Source organism: Sus scrofa, chromosome 6 (assembly GCF_000003025.6).
Source record: "Sus scrofa isolate TJ Tabasco breed Duroc chromosome 6, Sscrofa11.1, whole genome shotgun sequence".
In the NCBI taxonomy this organism is placed as follows: Eukaryota; Metazoa; Chordata; class Mammalia; order Artiodactyla; family Suidae; genus Sus; species Sus scrofa.
The window spans coordinates 10,161,660-10,182,073 of record NC_010448.4 but is presented as its reverse complement, the minus strand read 5'-3'; the positions used below and the strand labels follow the sequence as shown (position 1 = coordinate 10,182,073).

At 45.8% G+C, this 20,414-nt stretch overlaps 1 protein-coding gene and 1 long non-coding RNA gene across 5 annotated transcripts in view; one reads left to right on the top strand and one right to left on the bottom strand.

Annotated features, from left to right (window-relative positions):
• Positions 1-8,919, bottom strand: part of LOC110260910 — a 196,208-nt gene extending 187,289 nt beyond the window's left edge. For both annotated transcript variants that reach the window (XR_002344486.1, XR_002344487.1), the window contains exon 1: positions 8,494-8,919. This is a non-coding gene — a long non-coding RNA (uncharacterized LOC110260910). The remainder of the gene's footprint in view (positions 1-8,493) is intronic.
• NUDT7 (nudix hydrolase 7) lies at positions 8,068-20,115 on the top strand. 3 transcript variants are annotated; one of them, XM_003481783.4, is made up of 4 exons: positions 8,068-8,200; positions 10,679-10,832; positions 13,813-13,971; positions 19,449-20,115. In XM_003481783.4, exons 1-4 carry the CDS (start codon positions 8,169-8,171, stop codon positions 19,815-19,817), a joined length of 714 nt encoding a protein of 237 aa, XP_003481831.1. In that variant the 5' UTR covers positions 8,068-8,168; the 3' UTR covers positions 19,818-20,115. The 3 variants fall into 3 exon arrangements, with proteins under 3 accessions (XP_003481831.1, XP_003481832.1, XP_003481833.1); XM_003481784.4 differs by having other exon boundaries at positions 13,792-13,971; XM_003481785.4 differs by lacking the exon at positions 13,813-13,971.

Sequence of the window (20,414 nt, the reverse complement as noted above, 5' to 3'; positions counted from 1 at the left end):
TCCCTTTTTAGAGGAAAGTGAGTATACTAATTATTTTTATTTCTATTTTGGCAAAAGAAAAGAATGAATGATACTTGCATCTAGCACCATCTGCCCAAAATACCCTTGGGAACAAAACCTCTAAGAATTATTCTCAAAGCAAGTTTTTAACTCAGAAGATATGTTACCCTGTGCAGAGATCGTGAGCTGATATTTCCAAGGAGGCTGCAGGATGCGAGGAAACAGAAATTACAACCGTTCAACGGTGCTAATATGGAAGCCACTAGCCACATGTGGCTATTTAACTTTCCTCAAAGTAAATAAAATTTAAAATTGAGGTCCATCACAGGAGCCACATTTCAAGTGCTCAGGAGCCACATTTGATAAGTGGCCACCGAATTAGAAAGCATTTCCGCCACTGCAGAAACTTCTATTGGACATTGGCTGATAGAAGTACAATCCTCCACCATCAGACCCTTGAAATTACAGCCCATGTTCTTTTGGGTTTGGGGGGTTTTTTTTGGCTGCACCCACAGCAAGGGAAGTTCCCAGGTCCCCAGGCCAGGGAACAAATCTGTGCTACACCTGCTGCAATGCCAGGTCCTTAACCCACTGCAGCACAGTGGGAACTCCTCAGCTCACATTCTTCTTGGGCTTCCACTGAAAACCTTAAGCCATGACCTCCCTGACAAGACTACTGTGTGGTCATTTTAAGATAGCCCAACCAAAGGACAAACATGGAACCACAGGCTAGCAGCAAAGAGATGGCATCCTTCTCAAGAGTTTGTCCGTGTGTCGCTCTCCATACCTGGTAGGGTGTATTACCCCAGATACACCAAGAGAGGCTCCACACTTGAGTGTAGTCCCCAGGAGCAGAACACAGACAGCATGAATTTTTTTTCTTTTTAAAGAAAAAAGCACTGCGGCATATGGAAGTCCCAGGCCAGTAGTCAAATTAGATCTGCAGTGGTAGCCTAGCCCACAGCCACAGCAACATCGGATCCGAGCCTCATCTGTGGCCTATGCTGTAGCTTATGGCAACATCAGATCCTTAAGCCACTGAGCAAGAGCAGAGATCAAACCCTCATCCTCACAGAGACTACATCAGGTCCTGCGGAGCCACAACAGAAAATTCCAGCGAGCATGATTTGCGCTGAGGGAGAAAGAATGAGTTGGAGAGAAGGTGACAGACTAGGTAGGTGGTGGAGTCTGGATTTGGAGAGGGATGTGAGTTTCCATCTCCTCTCACCGGCTTCTAAAAGCAAAAGAGTTTATGGAGCTCCCTGATGGCTCATCAGGTTAAGGACCCGGGGTGGTCACTACTGTGGCACGGGTTCAATCCCTGGCCTGGGATCGTCTGCATGTTGCGGGTGTGACCAACAAAATAAACAAAGTAAATTTTAAAAAAAGCAAAAGAGTTAAACTAGGGTTGAGTTGTGAGTGCCTCACAAGGTAAGGACACAAGGGATGAATTCCCCGTGGAGCAGAAGCTGCGTTTCTTCCGCAGATGCCAAGCTTTCCACATGCCCTAGAAAACCTTAAGCCAATTTCCCAACTAATTCATGAGCTAATTGAGACCAGACTGTTTCTCATTGTGCTGCAAAGTCACGCCATGACAGTGCATCCTAGGCCTGAGCCTTCATTTAGATCACAAATTTCCCAGCACAGTTGTTACTGGTAATTAAACCTCCTTGATGGTTCCATTACACAAAGACTACATGACAGTAAAGGAATCAAACATAACTAATCTTTATCTCGTTTCTAAAGGTGCACAGAGATGAGACCCAACAAGGATATAATATATGTGAGAGATGGGCTCCCATCAGTTTTTGGCAGGCCTGGCTCATGGAAACTCAGAGATTTACAACATCCTAATATGCAAGCATATATCTGTTTTATTGTTACACAATGAAAATTAAACACGAATGAAAAAACACCATGGATTACTGTGAAAAATCACATTGGCAGCACCGGGAAATAAATTCCCAGCAATTTACATTTTGTGTGATCCAGGGCAGTCCTGGAAGCATTTTCCCAATAATCCCTATCTAACCTTTAGTTCCCAGTCCACACTGGTTGCCAGAAAAATGAAGGACTGTCTCAGGTCACTGGCTTCTTGGCTCAAGTATCTAGACTTCCTAGGCCTGACTGATTCCTACTCTTTTATTTTTTTCGGATTCGAGTTCCATTTCTGCCCCTTTCAAAGTGTAGCCTTATATCAGAATCACCTAAGGATCTGGTTGCAAAGGCAGATGCATTTGCATTGCAAATGAGGCAGCAGCCCAAGAACCTACAGGTTTAATTAGCCCCCAGAAGATTCTTGCACAGACGTACCATTACTCACCTCAGTCTTTGACACCAAAGCCCTCAACAGCAGGGACCACCTGCCACGTGTCTCTGTATCTCCACCACCCAGTTTGAGGCCTAGCCCAAGAATGGGCACTCAAGCCTGAAAACGCCCTGAACCAGATTCACAAATTCTCATTTTTAACGGGTCTTTTGCCAAAAAGCAAGGACCACATTAAGGAGAGATCTATTCCCCCGACCCACCCACCCCCAGCCCACTTTGTACTAAACACTTAACTCAGCTTCCTTGGAGCCTCTCCTGAGATGGACTTGCCTGAGGTGCCCACTCGCAAGCCCAGAAAGAAAGACTGTTCCAAGTGCTACCAGGAATGGGGCCTCCTGGTGCTGGGGGCCACCATCTGCCTTCCCTCTGCAACATCACCCAGTGCTAGAAGGAGGTGGCCTCATCCTCAATATCCCATCTCCCTCCGGAGCACTTAAACCAGCGTCTTCCCCATTACAACACAATTACCTAGATGAGTGCTCAGAAATGCATGTTCCTGGGTGAATTTCCACCCTGAGGTAAGTACCTGTTGAGAGGGATTTGGGGCACTTTGTATCCACACAGCATCCTCGCCCCTAGATAACTCTGATGCTGAGAACCCTGGCCCATTCCTAAAGGAATTTCTTTATCTTTTTTTTTTTTTTTTTTTTGGGGTCTTTTTGTCTTTTTAGGGCTGCACCCAAGGCATGTGGACGTTCCCGGGCCAGGGGAACAATCGGAGCTGTTGCCACCAGCCTCTGCCAGATCTGAGCCGTGTCTGTGACCTACACCACAGGTCAGGGCAATGCTGGATCCTTAACCCACTGAGGGAGGCCAGGGATGGAACCCACAACCTCATGGTTCCTTGTCAGGTTCATTTCCGCTGCACCACGATGGGAACTCTGAGGAATTTCTACTTAAACCTCATCCCCAAATAACACTGTTACCTGCCAATCAAAGGGGGGAACATGTGCCTCCTTAACTTCTCTCTGATTTGCTGGGGGAAGCATGTTGGTGGAGGTGATAAGGGGAGAGTCTGTTCCTGAGATGCCCCACCCAGCACCTGTAACTTTATCCCCTGATGGCTACATGAGAACTTAATCTGAAAATCCTCCCCTGAGACTTCTCTGCAAGAGTTTGGAGACACTCCGCAAATTGAGGAAGGAGTGGAGGAAACACATTTCTTGAGCTTTTATCTTCTTGGGAAAATTACACTAATTGCTAAGTGCCCCCTATTATCTTACCCTCTCTCAACAGCTTAGCTATACCCCACTGCCAACTCCCAGGCAGAATTAATTGCTTCCCTGCTGCTCCCCACTCCCTGAGCACTTTAGCCCCCTTCCTGGATTAGAACACTTATCTGGCATTCAAGTTAATTGTTTGTTGTAGGTCTTTTCCCCAGACATCCTTTGCTCCAAAGGCTGGTTGGTATTTTCTTTATCTCTGCTCCACCCAGGGCTGGCCATAAGGTGCTGCTCAAATAAAGTTTCCAGGTGGGTGGACTTCAGATAAGGTCCACTCCGGCCCCAGGGTGGCCTGAACCTTTTTATCGCTTTGCTTCGCTTTAACACGTTTTCCAGAATTATGTCACTACCAACAAATCTGTGTGCAAAATTCTACAGAGACAGGTCATTTCCCCTAAAAGCTATTGCCCATTGACCTTGAATCCTGTATTGTTTTGCAGACATATATATATATATATCTTCTTATGACGATGCATTTTACCTTGTGATGTTCCCTATGCTACGGCTTCCAACATGACCAAAGCCATAAAACCTAAGTGTTTTTCCAGCACTATTTATGGTCTTGAAAGCAGATGTTGTGCCTAGAGGCTTGGAATACAGCAAGGCATCTCAGGATGCTGCTTTTTGCTTTAAGGCAATCCAAAGCCGTGCTACACTCTGACTTTCTGGTGTCAGGAGTATGAATAAGGATTTTTCAGAAGGTCTAAAGCATCTTCTTTCTGGTCCCCTGAGCCCAGACTTTTGGAAGAGCCCCCAGTTGCCTCCAGCCTCTCCCCACTTCCAATCCATTTCCCACCCTGACTCCACAGAGATTTTCCTGAAAATCCAGACCTGTTTTTCCTCTCCCTTTAGAAAGAAGGTCAAACTCCATCTTTCTGTGGCTTTCAGTCTTTTCCTCTGTTCCTGGGGCTCTGCTCTGCAAAATGCCTTTTTAGTTCCACCCATGCTGCACTGCCTGATGCTCTGAAAAAAGCTCTTTACTCAAACTTGGCTTCTGCTATTCCCTCTACCTAGAATGCCATTGACCCCACTTGGGCTTCTTGGAATCCCACCTATCCCTTAAACTCTACCAGCTCCCTGCTGTGTGACTATGGGCAAGGCACTCAACCACTCTGAGTCTCCCGTTTGCTCATCTTCAGAAGGGGGATTCAATCAAAGGATGTGTGAAAGAGGAGAGAAAATAAAATGCTCAGATGATAATTTTCCACCCCCAACTCAATCCTTTGAACCCCACTGTGCTTCCCCTTCTCATACAGACCTGAGAGCACACTGCGCATTAACAGGGCTGAAAGTCAGGCTCATTATCATCCCCAACAGACTAAGATGTCTTAGAGGTCAAGGGACTCCATCTTAGACATGCCTGGCACATAGTAGCTGGCAATAGATATTGGATAAGGGGTTAATTTATCTCTCCTCCTCATTCCCAGTCAGAGCCACATAATTCACAGGCCAGTTACTTCTGAGAGGTTTTGTCGAAATAAATGAACTCAAAGGTCAGAATGATCTAACCTTGAACTCTGTGTGGCCTTAAGCAAGACATATTTAATTTCCCAATTGGAACGTGAGGATGCTAAGTGAGGATAGTTAATACCCCTATGGAAATAATGCTGCTCTGTGGGGTTACTCAGAGGATTAAGTACACTAGCATGAGTGAAGTACTGTCATCGCTATTATTAGGAAGTATTTTGGCCTGGCTCTCCCAGCCTTGGCAGACTGACCAGATGAATATCTGAGTTCAGCTGGTTTGTTTGTTTGGCTGCCCCTTGACATAAGGAGTTACCCAGCCAGGGATCAGCTCTGAGCCAGAGTTGTGACCTAAGCCACAGCTGTAGCAATGCTGGACCCTTAACCCACTGTGCCAGCCAGGGATCGAACCTGCACTCAAGAGCTCCCAAGATGCTGCTGACCCCATTGTGCCACAGAGGGAACTCCCGAGCTTAGGGGTTTTAAAGGTCTTAGGTACTGTGGCCCAATGACCCAGGGGCCACACTGTGCTTTTGAGGGCCCTAGATAAATTTGGTTTCATGAACCCCATTCTCCATAAAGTCATAAAATGAATTCTACTTTCTGACTGCGTTGGTATAAAGAGGATAGAACCTAGGCTGGATTCATTACTGTCTATCGACTATTATTATATTCGTTTTCTTCTTTGAAAAGAAATTAAAATTCAGACATTTTCACAAGGGCCTGAGGTTATTGCAGGTCCCAGGCACCTCCTGAGTGGGATGGAACAGTCAGCCTGGCCTTCAGTCTCTGAAGTCTGAGCTCTAGTGCATCAGTTCAAACCAGGCTCCTGCTCATTGGTCTTCTCCACCTACTTGTGGGATCTTGGCGCGAACTTGTCCTTCTTCCTGGAACTTTCTCCCTGACCCTCTTCCTCTCCTTTTACAGCACAGATTGCTAGCCCCTACCCTTGGTTTCTGATTTAGCAGCTCTGGGGTGGAATCCAAGAATCTACATTTTTTAATAGCACCCAGGTGTTGCTGAGGTGGCCTTTCTCTGCTGGTCCTTGGACCACACTTGGAGAACAGCTACTTTCGAGGTCAGCTCTGTTTTCACTCACCTTCTCTGATCTGTTTCAGTCATGTTTCTCCCTCATAGGCTCTCCACGGACTAAGGCCTTCTGCCTTATCTGCATAATTTTTTGATTCATGTCTCTTTTGCCCATGCGACTGTAAGTACCAGTTGTCTTTTCACTCGCTGTAGGTGCTCAATGAACATGTGTTGACTGCTGCTTAGAAAAACTGAACCAACTTATCTTCTAGCAACAGTGAGTGCAAGGGTCAAACAAACAGATGTACAGATGAATGGAACAGAATAGAGAACCCAAAAATAAACCCAGACACCTACAGTCAATTAATCTTCAACAAGAAGGCAGGAATATAAAATGGGGAAAAGACAGTCCCTTCAGAAAGTGGTGCTGGGAAAACTGGACAGCTGCATGTAAATCAATGAAACTAGAACACACCCAAACACACACCATTCACAAAAATAAACTCAAAATGGCTTAAAGACTTAAACACAAGACAAGACACCATCAAACTCCCAGAAGAGGACATAGGCAAAACATTTTCTGACATCAACTGTTCAAATGTTTTCTTAGGTCAGTTTCCCAATGCAACAGAAACAAAAACAAAACTAAACCAATGGGACCTAATCAAACCTATGAGCTTTTGCACAGCGAAGGAAACCATACCAAAAAAAAAAAAAGACAATCTACAGAATGGGAGAAAATAGTTGCGAACAACTGAAAAGGGCTTAATCTTCAAAATATACAAACAGCTCATACAATTCAACACCAAAAAACAAACAACCCAATTGAAAAATGGGCAGAAGACCTACATAGGCATCTCTCCAAAGAAGACATATGGACGGTCAACAGGCACATGAAAAAAATGCTCAACATTAATAATTATTAGCAAATCAGAAATCAAAACTACAATGAGGTACCACCTCACCCCAGTCAGAATGGCCATCATTAACAAGTCCACAAATAATAAATGCTGGAGAGAGCATGGAGAAAAGGGAACCCTCCTACACTGTCGGCGAGAATGTAAATTGGTACAACCGCTATGGAAAACAGTATGGAGAGTCCTCAGAAAACTAAATATAGAACTACCATATGATCCAGCAATCCCACTCTGGGCATATATCCGGACAAAACTATAATTCAAAAAGATACATGCACCCCTACGTTCATAGCATCAATATTCAGTATAGTTAAGACATGGAAACAACCTAAATGTCCATTAACAGATGAATGGATTATGAAGATGTGGTACATATACACAATGGAATACTATTCAGCCATAAAAAAGAACAAAATTATGCCATTTGCAGCAACATATATGAAACTAGAGACTCTCATTCTAAGTGAAGTAAGTCAAAAAGACAAGGACAAATACCATATGATATCACTTATATCTGAAACCTAATATACAGCACAAATGAACCTATCTACAGAAAAGAAACAAACTCATGGACATGGAGAACAGACTTGTGGTTGCCAAGGGGGAGGGAGAGGCAATGGGAGGGACTGGGAGTTTGGGGTTAGTAGATGCAAACTATGGCATTTGGGGTGGATAAGCAATGAGGTCCTGGTGTAGATAGAGCACAGGGAACTTTATCTAATGACTTGTGATGGAGCATGATGAAGATAATATGAGAAAATGAATATATGTATATGTATAACTGGGTCACTTTGCTATACAGAAGAAATTGACAGAATATTGTAAATCAACTATAATAAAAATTAAAAAAAGAAAAAGAAAAAACATCCTCTCAACTCACCAGCCCTGCATTTTCACTTGCTTTTTCAACAACTGTCAATTTCTCACTGGCCTCTTGCATCACACCAAGGGCAAGGGGCAACTTTGCAACACCGGGAAGGCGCGGCCTTAAGCTCCACCGGCCCCGCCCTCATGCCTCGCCCCGCCCCTCCCTCCGCCTACAGCTCTCGGCCTAACCCAGCTTCCTACCCTAGGCCCCGCCTCCACCCCATCTCCGGGCATGGGCCCCGCCTCTCTCCCCGCCCCAAGCCCAGAGCTGCTCTGCGCATGCTCGTCCGGCCGCCTACCTAGGAGGATTCGCTAGCAGGAAAGAAATTTTCCGGGATAATGTCGCTACCCTGTCTTCAGGAGCCCATCAGGTAAACCCTCTCCGGTCCCTGTCACCCGAGCCTGGCTTGGCCGGGTCTTGATCGCGGCGAGGCCAAACAGATCGCGGGCCCCCGCTGGCCGGGGCTCTTTAGCTGGGACTGTTTTTGCGGAGCCTGCCTACCCATCCTCCCAGCCCACGGGCGCTCTGGACGCTCGCCCCCCTTGGCAGCTCCAGTATCCCCGGAGCCGCACCTTCTCCTGCCAGAGACAGAGCCCGGCTTGACCTCTTCCCCAAGGGCAAAGCATTCACCCTATCCAGCCCGGGCTTCCCTCTTCGCCTCACCGAGTCGCCGAAGTCCGGCCTCCTGGAACGGGAGTCCGCCCCGGGCAGCCCTGGGTTCAAGGCCTCGGGGTTCCTTCCAGTTGTGATCTTGGGTCTCTCAGTTACATAACGTCGCTGAGCCTGGACGTGATCGTGGTGTTCTCTGTTCTCACTGTGCTGGGCTATTGTGAGGATTCGGCCTGGAAACACTGTGGGCTGTGCCCATGCTGAGAATAGGGTGGCTGCCTGTGGTGGTGTTTTTATGGTGATTACTCCAAGGACCAGCCCCTAATGTGGTTAGACGGGCTTTTGCTTCTGCTGGTTCCTCTGGCCGGTTCTGGGAGCCTCTTAAAAGTAAAACGCTTTAAATAGTCTCTCACACTGCCAGTAAGGCCAGTTTCCTTTTTTAGGAAAATGCGCTAGCATTCCCTGATTCTTTTCAGGCCATTTGGTCGTTTTTGAAATCCACTGCTGTTAGCCAACCACATACATTATTGAGCACCGAGCCTCATAGAAAGAGGCAAGAAATAGCAAATATCTCTGGCAAACAACCGCAGCATCTAATGATGGAGACATTTATGATAACACATTACCTTTCTTTGGGCACTGAGTGCCAGCCACAGTATGGGAACCAGGCTGTTGAATCCACACAGATATCTTCAGCATGCCACAGATGAGGAAAGAGAGGCTTAGAAAGGTCGTTCCTAACACTTTGAAACCAGTTTTGGCTAACTTAAACATCTGATTTTGCCCCTTATGCGAAACTGCCTTAACCAGAGAAAGGTAAAAACCAAACTTAATTTCTATGGCTGTCATAACACAAAACCCCAAATTGGATGGCTTAAAACAACAGAAATGTATTCTCCCCACAGTTCTGAGGCTAGAAGTTCGAAATTAAGGAACCAGCTGGGCCATTCTCTCTCTGAAAGCTCCAGGGAAGGAAATTCCTTGCCTATTTCAACTTCTGGTAGCTTCTAGTGTTCCTTGCCATGTGGCAATATCCCTTCAATTTCCGGGTCTTCTTCACATTTTTTTTTTTTTTTTTTTTTTTTTTTGTCTCTTTAGGGCTGCACTCGAGGCATATGGAAGTTCCTAGGCTAGGGATCGAATTGGAGCTGTAACTGCCGGCCTACACCAGAGCCATAGCAACTGGGGATCCTAAACCCACTGAGCAAGGCCAGGGATTGAACCAGCATCCTCATGGATACTAGTTGGGTTTGTTAACCGCTGAGCACAACGGGAACTCCCGAATGGATTTTTTTGAGGGGCCCCACCTATGGCATGTGGAAGTTTCTCTGGGCCAGGGATCGAACCCAAACCACAGCAGTTACCAAGTCACAGCAGTGACGGTGTTGGATCCTTAACCCACTGAGCCACCAGAGAATGCCTTCACACGGTCTTTTTCCCTGTATATGTGTCTCTATGTGTCATCTCCTCTTCTTATAAGGGCGTCATTGGATTCAGGGCCCACCCTAAACCCAGAAGGATTTCATGTGAAGCCCTTCACTGATTGTATCTGTACAGATTCTGTTTCTAAATAATGTTCTGTTTTCAAATGATTGGGGGTGGGGAGGACACTATTTAACCCACTACACAAACCAGCAATAAAATACACCTGTCAAAAGGACCAAAACAAACCCAAAGTTAGGGATTCAGGGCACTTTCTGTAGCTATAAGTCTAAATACTTGCATTTTACAAAGTCACAGGTGGACCCAGCAATGTGTGTTGTAACAAGCGCTCTGGGTAATTCTCTTGCCTAAGTTTGGGAACCACTGTTAAAAGGCATTTGAAGACAAGGGTTTGATAATGTGATATTAGGGCCAGGTTAAGAGAATGTCCTTAACCTTATAATAGTCTAATCTTCCAGTGACTTGCTCAGCAAACCTATCTCTGTGAATATTGTGGGTTTCAACATTTAACTATTATACTGTTGAAAGAATATTTTACCCTCATTTAAAACTAATTTAGATTTCAGAGTGAACTCAGGTACTGAACTATATTCTTAGCAGTTTTTGCCTCATTTTATCTTGCCAAAAGTCACCTTAGTTCATGGAATTATTATTTTGGCGATATTATTAAAAAGCACATGGGAGGCTCAAAAATGGTAAATGCCAGAACACACAACAAATCAGAAACATGATCAAGATGAGAAGCTTTTGAATCAGAACTCTGGTTACTAAACTGTTTGGTTTGTTTCCATTTTAGAAATAGTTTAATAGATGACGCTAAGGCCCGCTTAAAAAAGCATGATGCTGGGACCAAATATTCTCACTTGCCATCTAGCAAATATTCCATCCTTTTACCACTGCTGGCTAAAGAAGGAAAACTCTACCTGTTGCTCACCCTCCGGTCTGACAAGGTAGGTGACACAAAGGTTCCTGCCGTTCATCTCAGGAGATTTGAAAACCTCCTGAAATCTTGTCACTGGCACATATTTTAAGGTTCTAGAGTCTTTTTTTTTTTTTTTTTTAATTTTATGGCTGCACCTGTGGCATATGGAAGTTCCTGGGAGCCAGGGACTGAATTTGAGCCACAACTGCAGCAATGTCAGCTCCTTTAACCCACTGCACCAGGCGTCAAACTCAGGCCTCCACTGCAACCCAAGCTGCTGCAGTCAGATTCTTAACTCACTGCACCACAGCAGGAACTCTGAGAACAAGTCATTGAAAATACTTTGTTTTTTGTTTTGCTTTTTAGGGCCGCCCCTGTGGCATATGGAAGTTCCTGGACTAGGGGTCGAATTGGAGTTACAGCTGGTGGCCTACACCACAGCTACAGCAATGCCAGATCCAAGGCGCATCTGCAACCCACACCACAGCTCAGGGCAAACGCCAGATCCTTAACCCACTGAGCAAGGCTAGGGATCAAACCCACATCCTCGTGGAGGCTAGTCAGGTTTGTAACCCACTGAGTCACAACGGGAACTCCTAAAATACTTGGAGACCAGGGTTTCTTGACCTGGGGCCATTTGCATTTGGGCTGGATAATTCTATGTTGTGGGAGCTGCCCTTTGCATTATGGGCTGTTTAGCAACGACCCTGGCCTTTACCCACTAGATGCCAAGAACATGCCCACATGCATGCACGTGAGACACACACACACACACACACACACACACACTACTGTAACAACCACAAAGGTCTCTCGGCATCGCCTCCTGTCCTGACAGGCATGGAGGGGTAAAACTCCCCCCACCAAGAGCCACTGTTGGAGACTGAGTGCATCCCAGGCACAATGTGGAAATTCTAGAGGATTGAAGTTAACAGCCCGGGGCCTGAAACTGGCTCCCCGTGTGTGAATGCAGAGTCTTCCTACACCTGCGTGACTGGTCTAGTTACTCTCTCAGGGCTTCAGTCTCTCCACTAGCGAAATGAGCACAAGACATTAGCACCTCTTTGGGCCTTGGTTCCCTTGATTTAAACGTGGAAATGATAGTAGTGCATTAGTACTTTATATACCCATCGGCGGAGAGACAGATCACGAACTGTGGAAGATAGACATAGTGGGATACTCTACAGCCCTGAAAAGGAATGGGTATTGATACATAATACAACATGGAAGAACCTCAGAAACCTGATGCTAAGTGAAAGAAGCCAGACACAGCAGTCACATATCTTATGATTTCCATTTCTATGAAACATCCAGGAGAGGTAAATCCGTCAACAGAGACAGTAAGGGCACAGAGGAGAGGGGACTGGATATCCACTGCTTAATGGGTACGAGACCTCCTTTGGGGGTGACACGAATGTTCTAGAACTAGATGGTGATGGTTGTACAATATTCTGCATGTTTTAAATGCCACTGATTTGTTCACTTTAAAATAGTTAAGTCTGGGCGTTCCCGTCGTGCTGCAGTGGTTAATGAATCTGACTAGGAACCGTGAGGTTGCAGGTTTGATCCCTGGCCTTGCTCAGTGGGTTAAGGATCCGGCGTTGCCGTGAGCTGTGGTGTAGGTCGCAGACACGGCTCGGATCCTGTGTTGCTGTGGCTGTGGTGTAGGCCAGCGGCTACAGCTCCGATTGGACCCCTAGCCTGGGAACCTCCATATGCCGCGGAAGCGGCCCTAAAAAAGGCAAAAAAAAAAAAAAGACAAAAATAAATAAATAAATACATAAAATAGTTACATCTATCCATAAAAAAGAATGAAATAATACCATTTGTAGCAATGTGCGGGGACCTAGAGATTATTGTACTAAATGAAGTAAGTTAGAGAATGACAAATATCATATGATATCACTTATATGTAGAATCAAAAAAAAATGATACAAAAGAACTTATTTACAAAACAGAAACAGACTCACAAGACATATGGTTGGAAAGGGATGGGGAAGGGGTAAATTAGGAGTTTGGGATTAGCAGACAGACACCACTACATATAAAATGGACAAATACCAAGGGCCTACTGTATAGCAAAGGGAACTATAGTCCATAGCCTATAATAAGCCATAATAGAAAACAATATGAAAAGAAATATGTATATGTATAACTAACTATATTGTGTGCATATATATGTGTGTATGTATATATTAAAAAACAGAATCACTTTGCTGTACACCAGAAACTACCACAACATTGTAAATCAACTATAATTCAATTAAAAATATATTAAAAATATTCTAAAGGTTAATTTTATATTATGTGAGTTGCATCTCAAATTTTAAATATACTTAAGGAAATAGTCACTTGAACTGTTCTGGGGACTCAGTGAAAAGAAATCCATGTGAGGCTTTGTGCCCAGAACGTGGTAGGCACTCAGTAAAGGTTGTCTTTCAATAACACTGCCCTTTTCATTTTCCTTTTGTTCAGCTTCTTTTCCCCATCAATGCAAATCCATTCGTGTGTCTACGCTATCTTTGCCAGGCAAGGAGAAAAAAAACAGAGGCGAGAGTAGTTCTCAATTTTTTTTTTTCCCCAAAGGATTCAAGTTGAGAAAACTTTAGGAATTCCCATTGTAGCTCCCTGGTAACAAAACCAACTAGTATCCATGAGGACGTGGGTTCGATCCCTGGCTCTGCTCAGTGGGTTAAGGATCCGGCATTGTCGTGAGTTGTGGTATAGGTCGTGGCTCGGATCTGGTATTGTTGCTGTGGCTGTGGTGTAGGCCAGTAGCTGCAGCTCTGATTCAGCCCCTAGCCTGGGAACTTCGATATGCTTCAAGTGCAGCTCTAAAAGGCAAAAAAACCCAGAAAACTTTACTTTTTGGGTTTGTTCCCCACTTACTACCGGGAATGCAGGAATGGCCTCTGGCACTAGATAGAAATACAGGAAATACCTGTCGAGGGAGTGAAAGGCGTCAAACTTGGACTCGTACATCACAGCTCTCCTCTTGCCGTGTCCAGCTAAGAAGGTCACCCGGCGAGGTCTGCTTTCCCGGAGGCAAGAGGGAACCTACAGACAAGGATGACATGGCCACGGCGCTCAGGGAAGCCCAAGAGGAAGTGGGGCTGTGTCCTCACCAAGTGGAGGTCGTCTGCCGCCTGGTGCCGCTGCTGATCGAAGTAAGGCTTGGGATGGAATTGGGTTTCTTAGACTCTCCTGAGCTCACAGTGGACCCGCCATCTTCAGGATCCCACACATGGCAAAGGACCCTCCAGAGTGCTGTTCCCATAGTCAAGAGATTGATTCGTATGTGGATTTTGCCCCTCGTGAGCTCAGAGGCCTTGGGCGAGCCCCTTTTTCCTGTCTGGGCCCCTCCTTCCCCATCTAGAAAAGAAAAAGCTGAGTTCCATCCATGGTTTTCAAACTGGGTGCCCTGGAACCCTGTAGGTGCCTCAGAATCCTTTCATCAACATGCAGGTAATATTTATTTTTCTCCAGGAGGCATTTATTTTGAGAATTCTCTTGGAGAAAAAATAACAGACACTTGAGCAGGCCACACACCAAGTTTTAGCCCCTTGGAGGCCACCAGGATATCATTTTTGCCCTAAAGACACCCATTTTTGCATATACCAGGGAATGGGCCTCTCCAATCATGTTAATTGAGCAGTACGCTGATCCCTGGGGAAGCAGTTCAAAAATAGTTACTATTTGTAATTGCATTTCTTTGTGAATCAGGACTTCCTTGATAGTACACACACACACACACACACACACACACACACACACACACGCACACATACCAAAAAACTCCAAAACCCAACATAACAGAAAATAAATTCTGAGGCTGATACAGCCAGCTCTTACTCCGTATGAGCTGACTACAACAAACCCACTCTAGTGCTAACTGATTTAGAAGGAGTAAATATGGCAAATCTGAAGCTGGATAACAGCATGATTTTATTACTATATGCCACTTGTTACATACACTTTGAATTTTAGAATAGTTCTAGATTTATTTTAAAAAAAGTTGCAGTGCTAATGCGGAGTTCTCACATACCTGTGCTCAGGTCCCCCCATGAGTGACATCGGACATCACTGCAGGACGTTACTGACAACTAAGAAACCTGTGTTGGCACACTTCCATGACCCAAACTCCACACTGACTGCTGTCATACTAGTTTTTCTAGTAATGTCCTCCTTTCTGTCCTGGATCTCATCCAGAACAACACATTGTAATGGTTTTCATGTCTCCTTCTCTGATCTGTAACGAGTTTCTTAGGCTTCCCTTATTCTTATGACCTTGACACTTTCGAGGTGCATTGATCAGGTATTTTCTAGAATGCTCCTCAATTTGGATTTATCTGACATATTTCTCCTAGTTAAGCCAGAGGTCTGGGTTGGAGGGAAGGATCCTGCAAAGGTGAACTGCACTCATCACACATCAGAGGTAGGTATACACTTTTTTGGCCACGCCCACAGCATGTGGAAGTTCCCAGGCCAGGGATCAAACCCATGCCTCAGCAGTGACCTGAGCTGCTACAGTGACAACACCAGATCCATAACCCACTGCACCACAAGGGAACTCTAGGTGTATATTTTTTTCATTTTTTTAATGTTTGAAATAGTGCTGGGCTTCCAGGTAAATTTTTATGTCAAAGGAAGATTCCCACTGATGCCTAAAAATCAGAAAACTAGGGAGTTGCCTGGAGGCTTAGCAGTTAAAAGGATCTGTGTTGTCACTGCTTGGCACAGATGTGATCCCTAGATCAATGATGCTGAGATAGGACTTCATCGGGTCCATTTTAAAAATAGAAAGGTCACCACCTAAGGGAGATGCAGTTTGGAAGAAGCTAATGGCCACTTGCTAAATGCCTCCGTGATGAGAAAGAGACAAGACAGAAAAGTAACATGGGATTAGGACGAGACACGTGTCAATCACTCCTGCTTCTGCTGTTTTCTAATGGGAGCCCTTTTCAGTGGATGTCTGCCAATCCCCCAGCACATGTTAGGGATTTATCTTAGGGCTCTCTTGACAAAATGGATCTTGGTTAAAAGTTCCCAAAGTGACAGTAACTCCCTTTCCAAGGTCCCCAGTAGCTACCGAGAGCTGCCTGTGAGGGGAGGGAATACAACAGAATTCCCAGGAGTATATATGGGAGATTCCAGAGACTCCCAGGGGCCAGATGCTCCCGGAGCAAGTTTCTACAATGACTGGCTCTTGATATAATCCTGATTAGAATGAACGAAGGCTTTCAAGAAAGGCATACTGGTTTGGAAGCCCTGGTGATGCTTGTTTTCTTTTATGGATGCAACAGATCTTTTAAATATGGTACAAAAGTACCATTTATTTCATGTTTAGAAGCCTAGTCGAATTCAGTGGTTCTTAACTGGGGGGTAATTTTGTCCCCCAGGGAACACAGGGCGATGCTCAGAGATGTTTTGGGGTGTCAAACTTGGGGGTAATTTTGTCCCCCAGGGAACATAGGGCGATGCTCAGAGATGTTTTGGGGTGTCATAACTTGGGGGTGAAGTTAACTTTTTCCCATCCCCATCATAACCTTCCCGGGTGCTCCAGCTCCCCCCCCCCCACATGTGCTTCTGTCATAGAACACCTATACTTCTCTCGGCAAAGGCTTCAGGGGCTAGTTCTCCTTTTTCTTTGTAGGTGGCCCATACCTGCTATTCTCGATCCTTTGCCTCCAAAAGGCCCAAATTCTGGAACATTTCAGCACATTGCTGTGGCATGTCTTGACTTCCTGGAGGTGTGTCTAATAGCGTGTAGCTTTGTCCAGAGGCCCTGCCTCATCCTCTTTCCCCAGCAGGAGCCGGTTCCCACAGGATTCCAGCTCAGCAAGTGGGCAGAATTGGGACTTTTATGGGTCCTAGAATGCCTGCCATGAACCACCCTTTCTCCTTCAAGTTCAGACGTGTGTGTGTGTGTGTGTGTGTGTGTGTGTGTTTTCTTTTAAAGGCCCTACCTGCAGTATACGGAAGTTCCCAGGCGAGGGGTCAAATTGGAGGTGCAGCTGCCAGCTTACACCAGAGCCACAGCAGAGCCAGATCCGAGCCATATTTGCAAGCTACACCGCAGCTCATGGCAATGCTAGATCCTTAACCCACTGAGCGAGGCCAGGAATCGAAGCCACATCCTCATGGATGTTAGTCGGGTTCTTACCCCGCTGAGCCACAACAAGGACCTCCCAGACGCCTGTGTTTTTAGAGACCATATATCCAGAGATACTGCTTTATCCCTAAATTCCCAGAGTCTCTTCTTCTTTTCTAAGCTTGAACCACGTTGAACAGGCCTGCCTTCCCATCCGAAACATTCCCGTCTTCATCATGACTCTCTCCTTTTGAGGCTTGGATTTTCTTTTCCCACCCATTTCCTCTGGCTCAGACAAGCTAGTTCAAGGGCTTGTGCCGACCAGGCAAAGTCACCATCCACACGCCAGCCTGACACATTTAGCCCTCAGGGAGGGCGTGAGAGCTGAGCTGCAGCTGGGGACTCCTCTGCAGCAGTATTGAAGCCACGTGCAAGGCTGGTCTGTCACCTTGAAGATATGGGGACCCTTGTGTTTTCACAGAACTCAAGCGTTGAATGCCAGGGTGTGGGCGGAAGCCCCTGAGGTTGAATCCTGGTTTCTGCCAAGGGTTAGCTGGGCATGACGTTGGGCGTGTTTCTTCTTGTCCAATTTCTGTTAAGGCTTCCTCGTGCGCGGGTTGGGAAGAATCAGGGGGAGGGGTTCTGAGTTCCAGATGAGGGAGCCAGAGGTCATGGTCTACGAATGGAAATAGCAGCCACAGACGTGTGCTGACCGACACTGCCAGGCTCTGTCCACGTGCCTTCTCTGTCCTCTTAGGCCGTGTTTCTTTTCTTTTTTTTCTTTTTAGGGCCACACTTGCAACATATGGAAATTCCCAGGCTAGGGGTTGAATGGGAGTTGCAGCTGCCGGCCTACACCACAGCCACAGCAACACCAGATCCGAGCCATATCTGCGACCAATGCTGCAGCTCATGGCAACGCCAGAATCTTAACCCACTGACCAAGGCCAGGGATCGAACCCGCATCCTTATGGATACTAGTAAAGTTCTTCACCCACTGAGCCACAATGGGAACTCCTAGGCCGTGTTTCTCATGGACACAGGGGCAGCTTTCTTCCAGGACCCTTGGGTTCCCCTGATGCACAGAGAGCCAGCACTGCCTTGTTACTTCCGGCCGGGCAGTCCTCAGCCAATGACTGAGCAGCATGAAGGCCCCACCCCCTCATCCCTTGGGACAGACTCGCAGGTGTACTTTACATCTCAAGGCTCCCCACAGCATCGTCACCTGGCTTCCCAGCTCCCTGCCTTTCTTCCCCACTTTCTTCTGGGAGCATGACCTTAAATGATCATTTGCCTCTGCATTTTCATCTCAGAGGTCACTTGGGGGGGACCCCGTGACTGAAGAGGCTGAGTTTCCCCAGGGCCGGGCACAGGGATGGCTGCTGCTGGGGCGAAGCCCCTGCCCTTGGGCAGCTCATGACCCCAGACTTCCCACCCTAAGGATGTCTGAAGTCTGTGCTCCCACATCCTCCACTCCTGGTCCAGATGTTGACTTTAGTTTGGCTAATGTTCAGGGTCAATTCTGGCTGCCCCTCAGAATTTTCCACAGGCCTGCTTCTCCTCCTATAGTTCCCCAGCCTCACAATGTATTCTTGGCTTTTCCCATTCATTTTCCCTCGGGAGTTTCCCAGGAACTCCTCATTCTTCTCCGTTTCTCATTCAAGGTCACAGAGTCCTTCTCAGCTCCTATACTAAACCTGGGCCTCCGCTTTGAGACTCCCAGTAGAACCTCTGACTTCATGGCACCCTGCATTCATCTGAAAGCAGCAGTAATTTTAAATAGGTTCCCCCCAACTTATAAACACGTATGTAAAATAGTTCATGTGCAATTATATATATATATAAAATTTCCCATAAATGGAAATATACCACAATTAACAAGATGTCACTTTTCTATTAATAAGATAGCATGTACTTGTCTATACTAATAAGAAGATGTGTCTATCACATTCTTTTTAAGGGCGGCATAGAACCCCATTATATGGATATAGTCAGAAATGATCTTCCCTAAATGTCTATCCACCGAGGGGTGAGAATGTAAGAGTTTGGGGCTGTTGCAAGTAATGCTTTAGTCTTGCCCTTGTATCCTTTCTCCCTGATGGGAATTCACCATACAGGTATACACAAACAATGGCAATTGCTAAGTCCAGGGGACCATATTTTTATATTATTACCAAATCACCATTCCGAAAGACTCTACCGGTTTGTATTCCCCAAAGAGAGCATTTTTCAGAGACCTGTGAGATGCTGTCTCAGGAAGGGCAGAAGCTGCCCCCCTTCACTGGGGACATAAAGTGTACTTATGGAGCTAGTTTTATGGAACTGACTTCTTTTTTTTTTTTTCCTATCTTTTTAAAGCTACATCTGCAGCATATGGAGGTTCCCAGGCTAGAGTCGAATCAGAGCTGTAGCCGCCAGCCTACACCACAGCTGCAGAAATGCGGGATCTGAGCTCACAGCAATGCCAAATCCTTAACCCATGAGCCACGATGAGCACTATGGACACAATAACTCTTCACTTCTTAGTCTGTGTCTTTTGTTTTCTGCTTTCAGGGCAATGCACTGATAACCCCTGTGGTAGGATTTATAGACCACAACTTCCAGGCCACGCCTAACCCTGACGAAGTTAAGAATGTGTTCCTGGTGCCGCTGGAATATTTCCTGCGTCCCCGTGTCTATCACCAGAATCACATAACACAATCTGGTTATCATGTTATTGTCCATTGCTTTGAATACACGGACCCTGAAGATGGTGTGACTTACTGTATCAGGGGAATAACGGCAAAATGCGCCTTGCTCATTGCCTTAATTATTTTGGGGCAAAAACCTACCTTTGAGATTGAATTTAATCTCAGCGATCTGATAGCATCCTCTGAAGAGACTTTCCTAAAGCATTATAAACACGCTACAAGCAAGTTGTGATTGATGAGACCAATATCCAAATAACAATCCAAGCAGTGTTTGTGTTGTGCATGTTGATCCCCAGAAGAACAAGGGAATTCAACAGGTGGGAATATTTTTCTTGCAATGTGGAAGGGAAAACCTTGTCTTTTTTCTTCCAGTTTTCCTCTCTCATAAAAAAAGCAAAAGTCTTTCAAAAGCAGAAAAATATGGCTCTAGTGTTGCATCCATTTACAGTATGTCAAAAATATTTTTTCCTTACACATGTAAGCAAAGGATCAGGCACCGTGTAGACACCTAATAAATTCTGTCGACTGGATGACCATGTGGCATTCATCTTATTTGTGAGAGGTAGCATCTCTTTCTATCTGTTGTTACTTGTGCCAGAAACTTCTGACCAAAACCTACCTTCCTTTTCTTCCTTGGTGAAAGAGAGTGAAAGCTGAGCTCAAAGCTCCCCAGGTAGAAACAGCATTACCTGGAGTTCCCGTTGTGGTGCAGTGGTTAACGAATCCAACTGGGAACCATGAGGTTGCAGGTTCGGTCCCTGGCCTTGCTCAGTGGGTTAAGGATCTGGCATTGCCGTGAGCTGTGGTGTAGGTTGCAGACATGGCTCGG

Coding starts and splice junctions, on each gene's coding strand:
- NUDT7 (XM_003481784.4), top strand. CDS start 8,169: ATGTCGCTACCCTGTCTTCAGGAGCCCATCAG. Junction 8,201..10,678: donor TGTCTTCAGGAGCCCATCAG/GTAAACCCTCTC, acceptor TTTCCATTTTAG/AAATAGTTTAATAGATGACG. Junction 13,972..19,448: donor TGGTGCCGCTGCTGATCGAA/GTAAGGCTTGGG, acceptor TTCTGCTTTCAG/GGCAATGCACTGATAACCCC.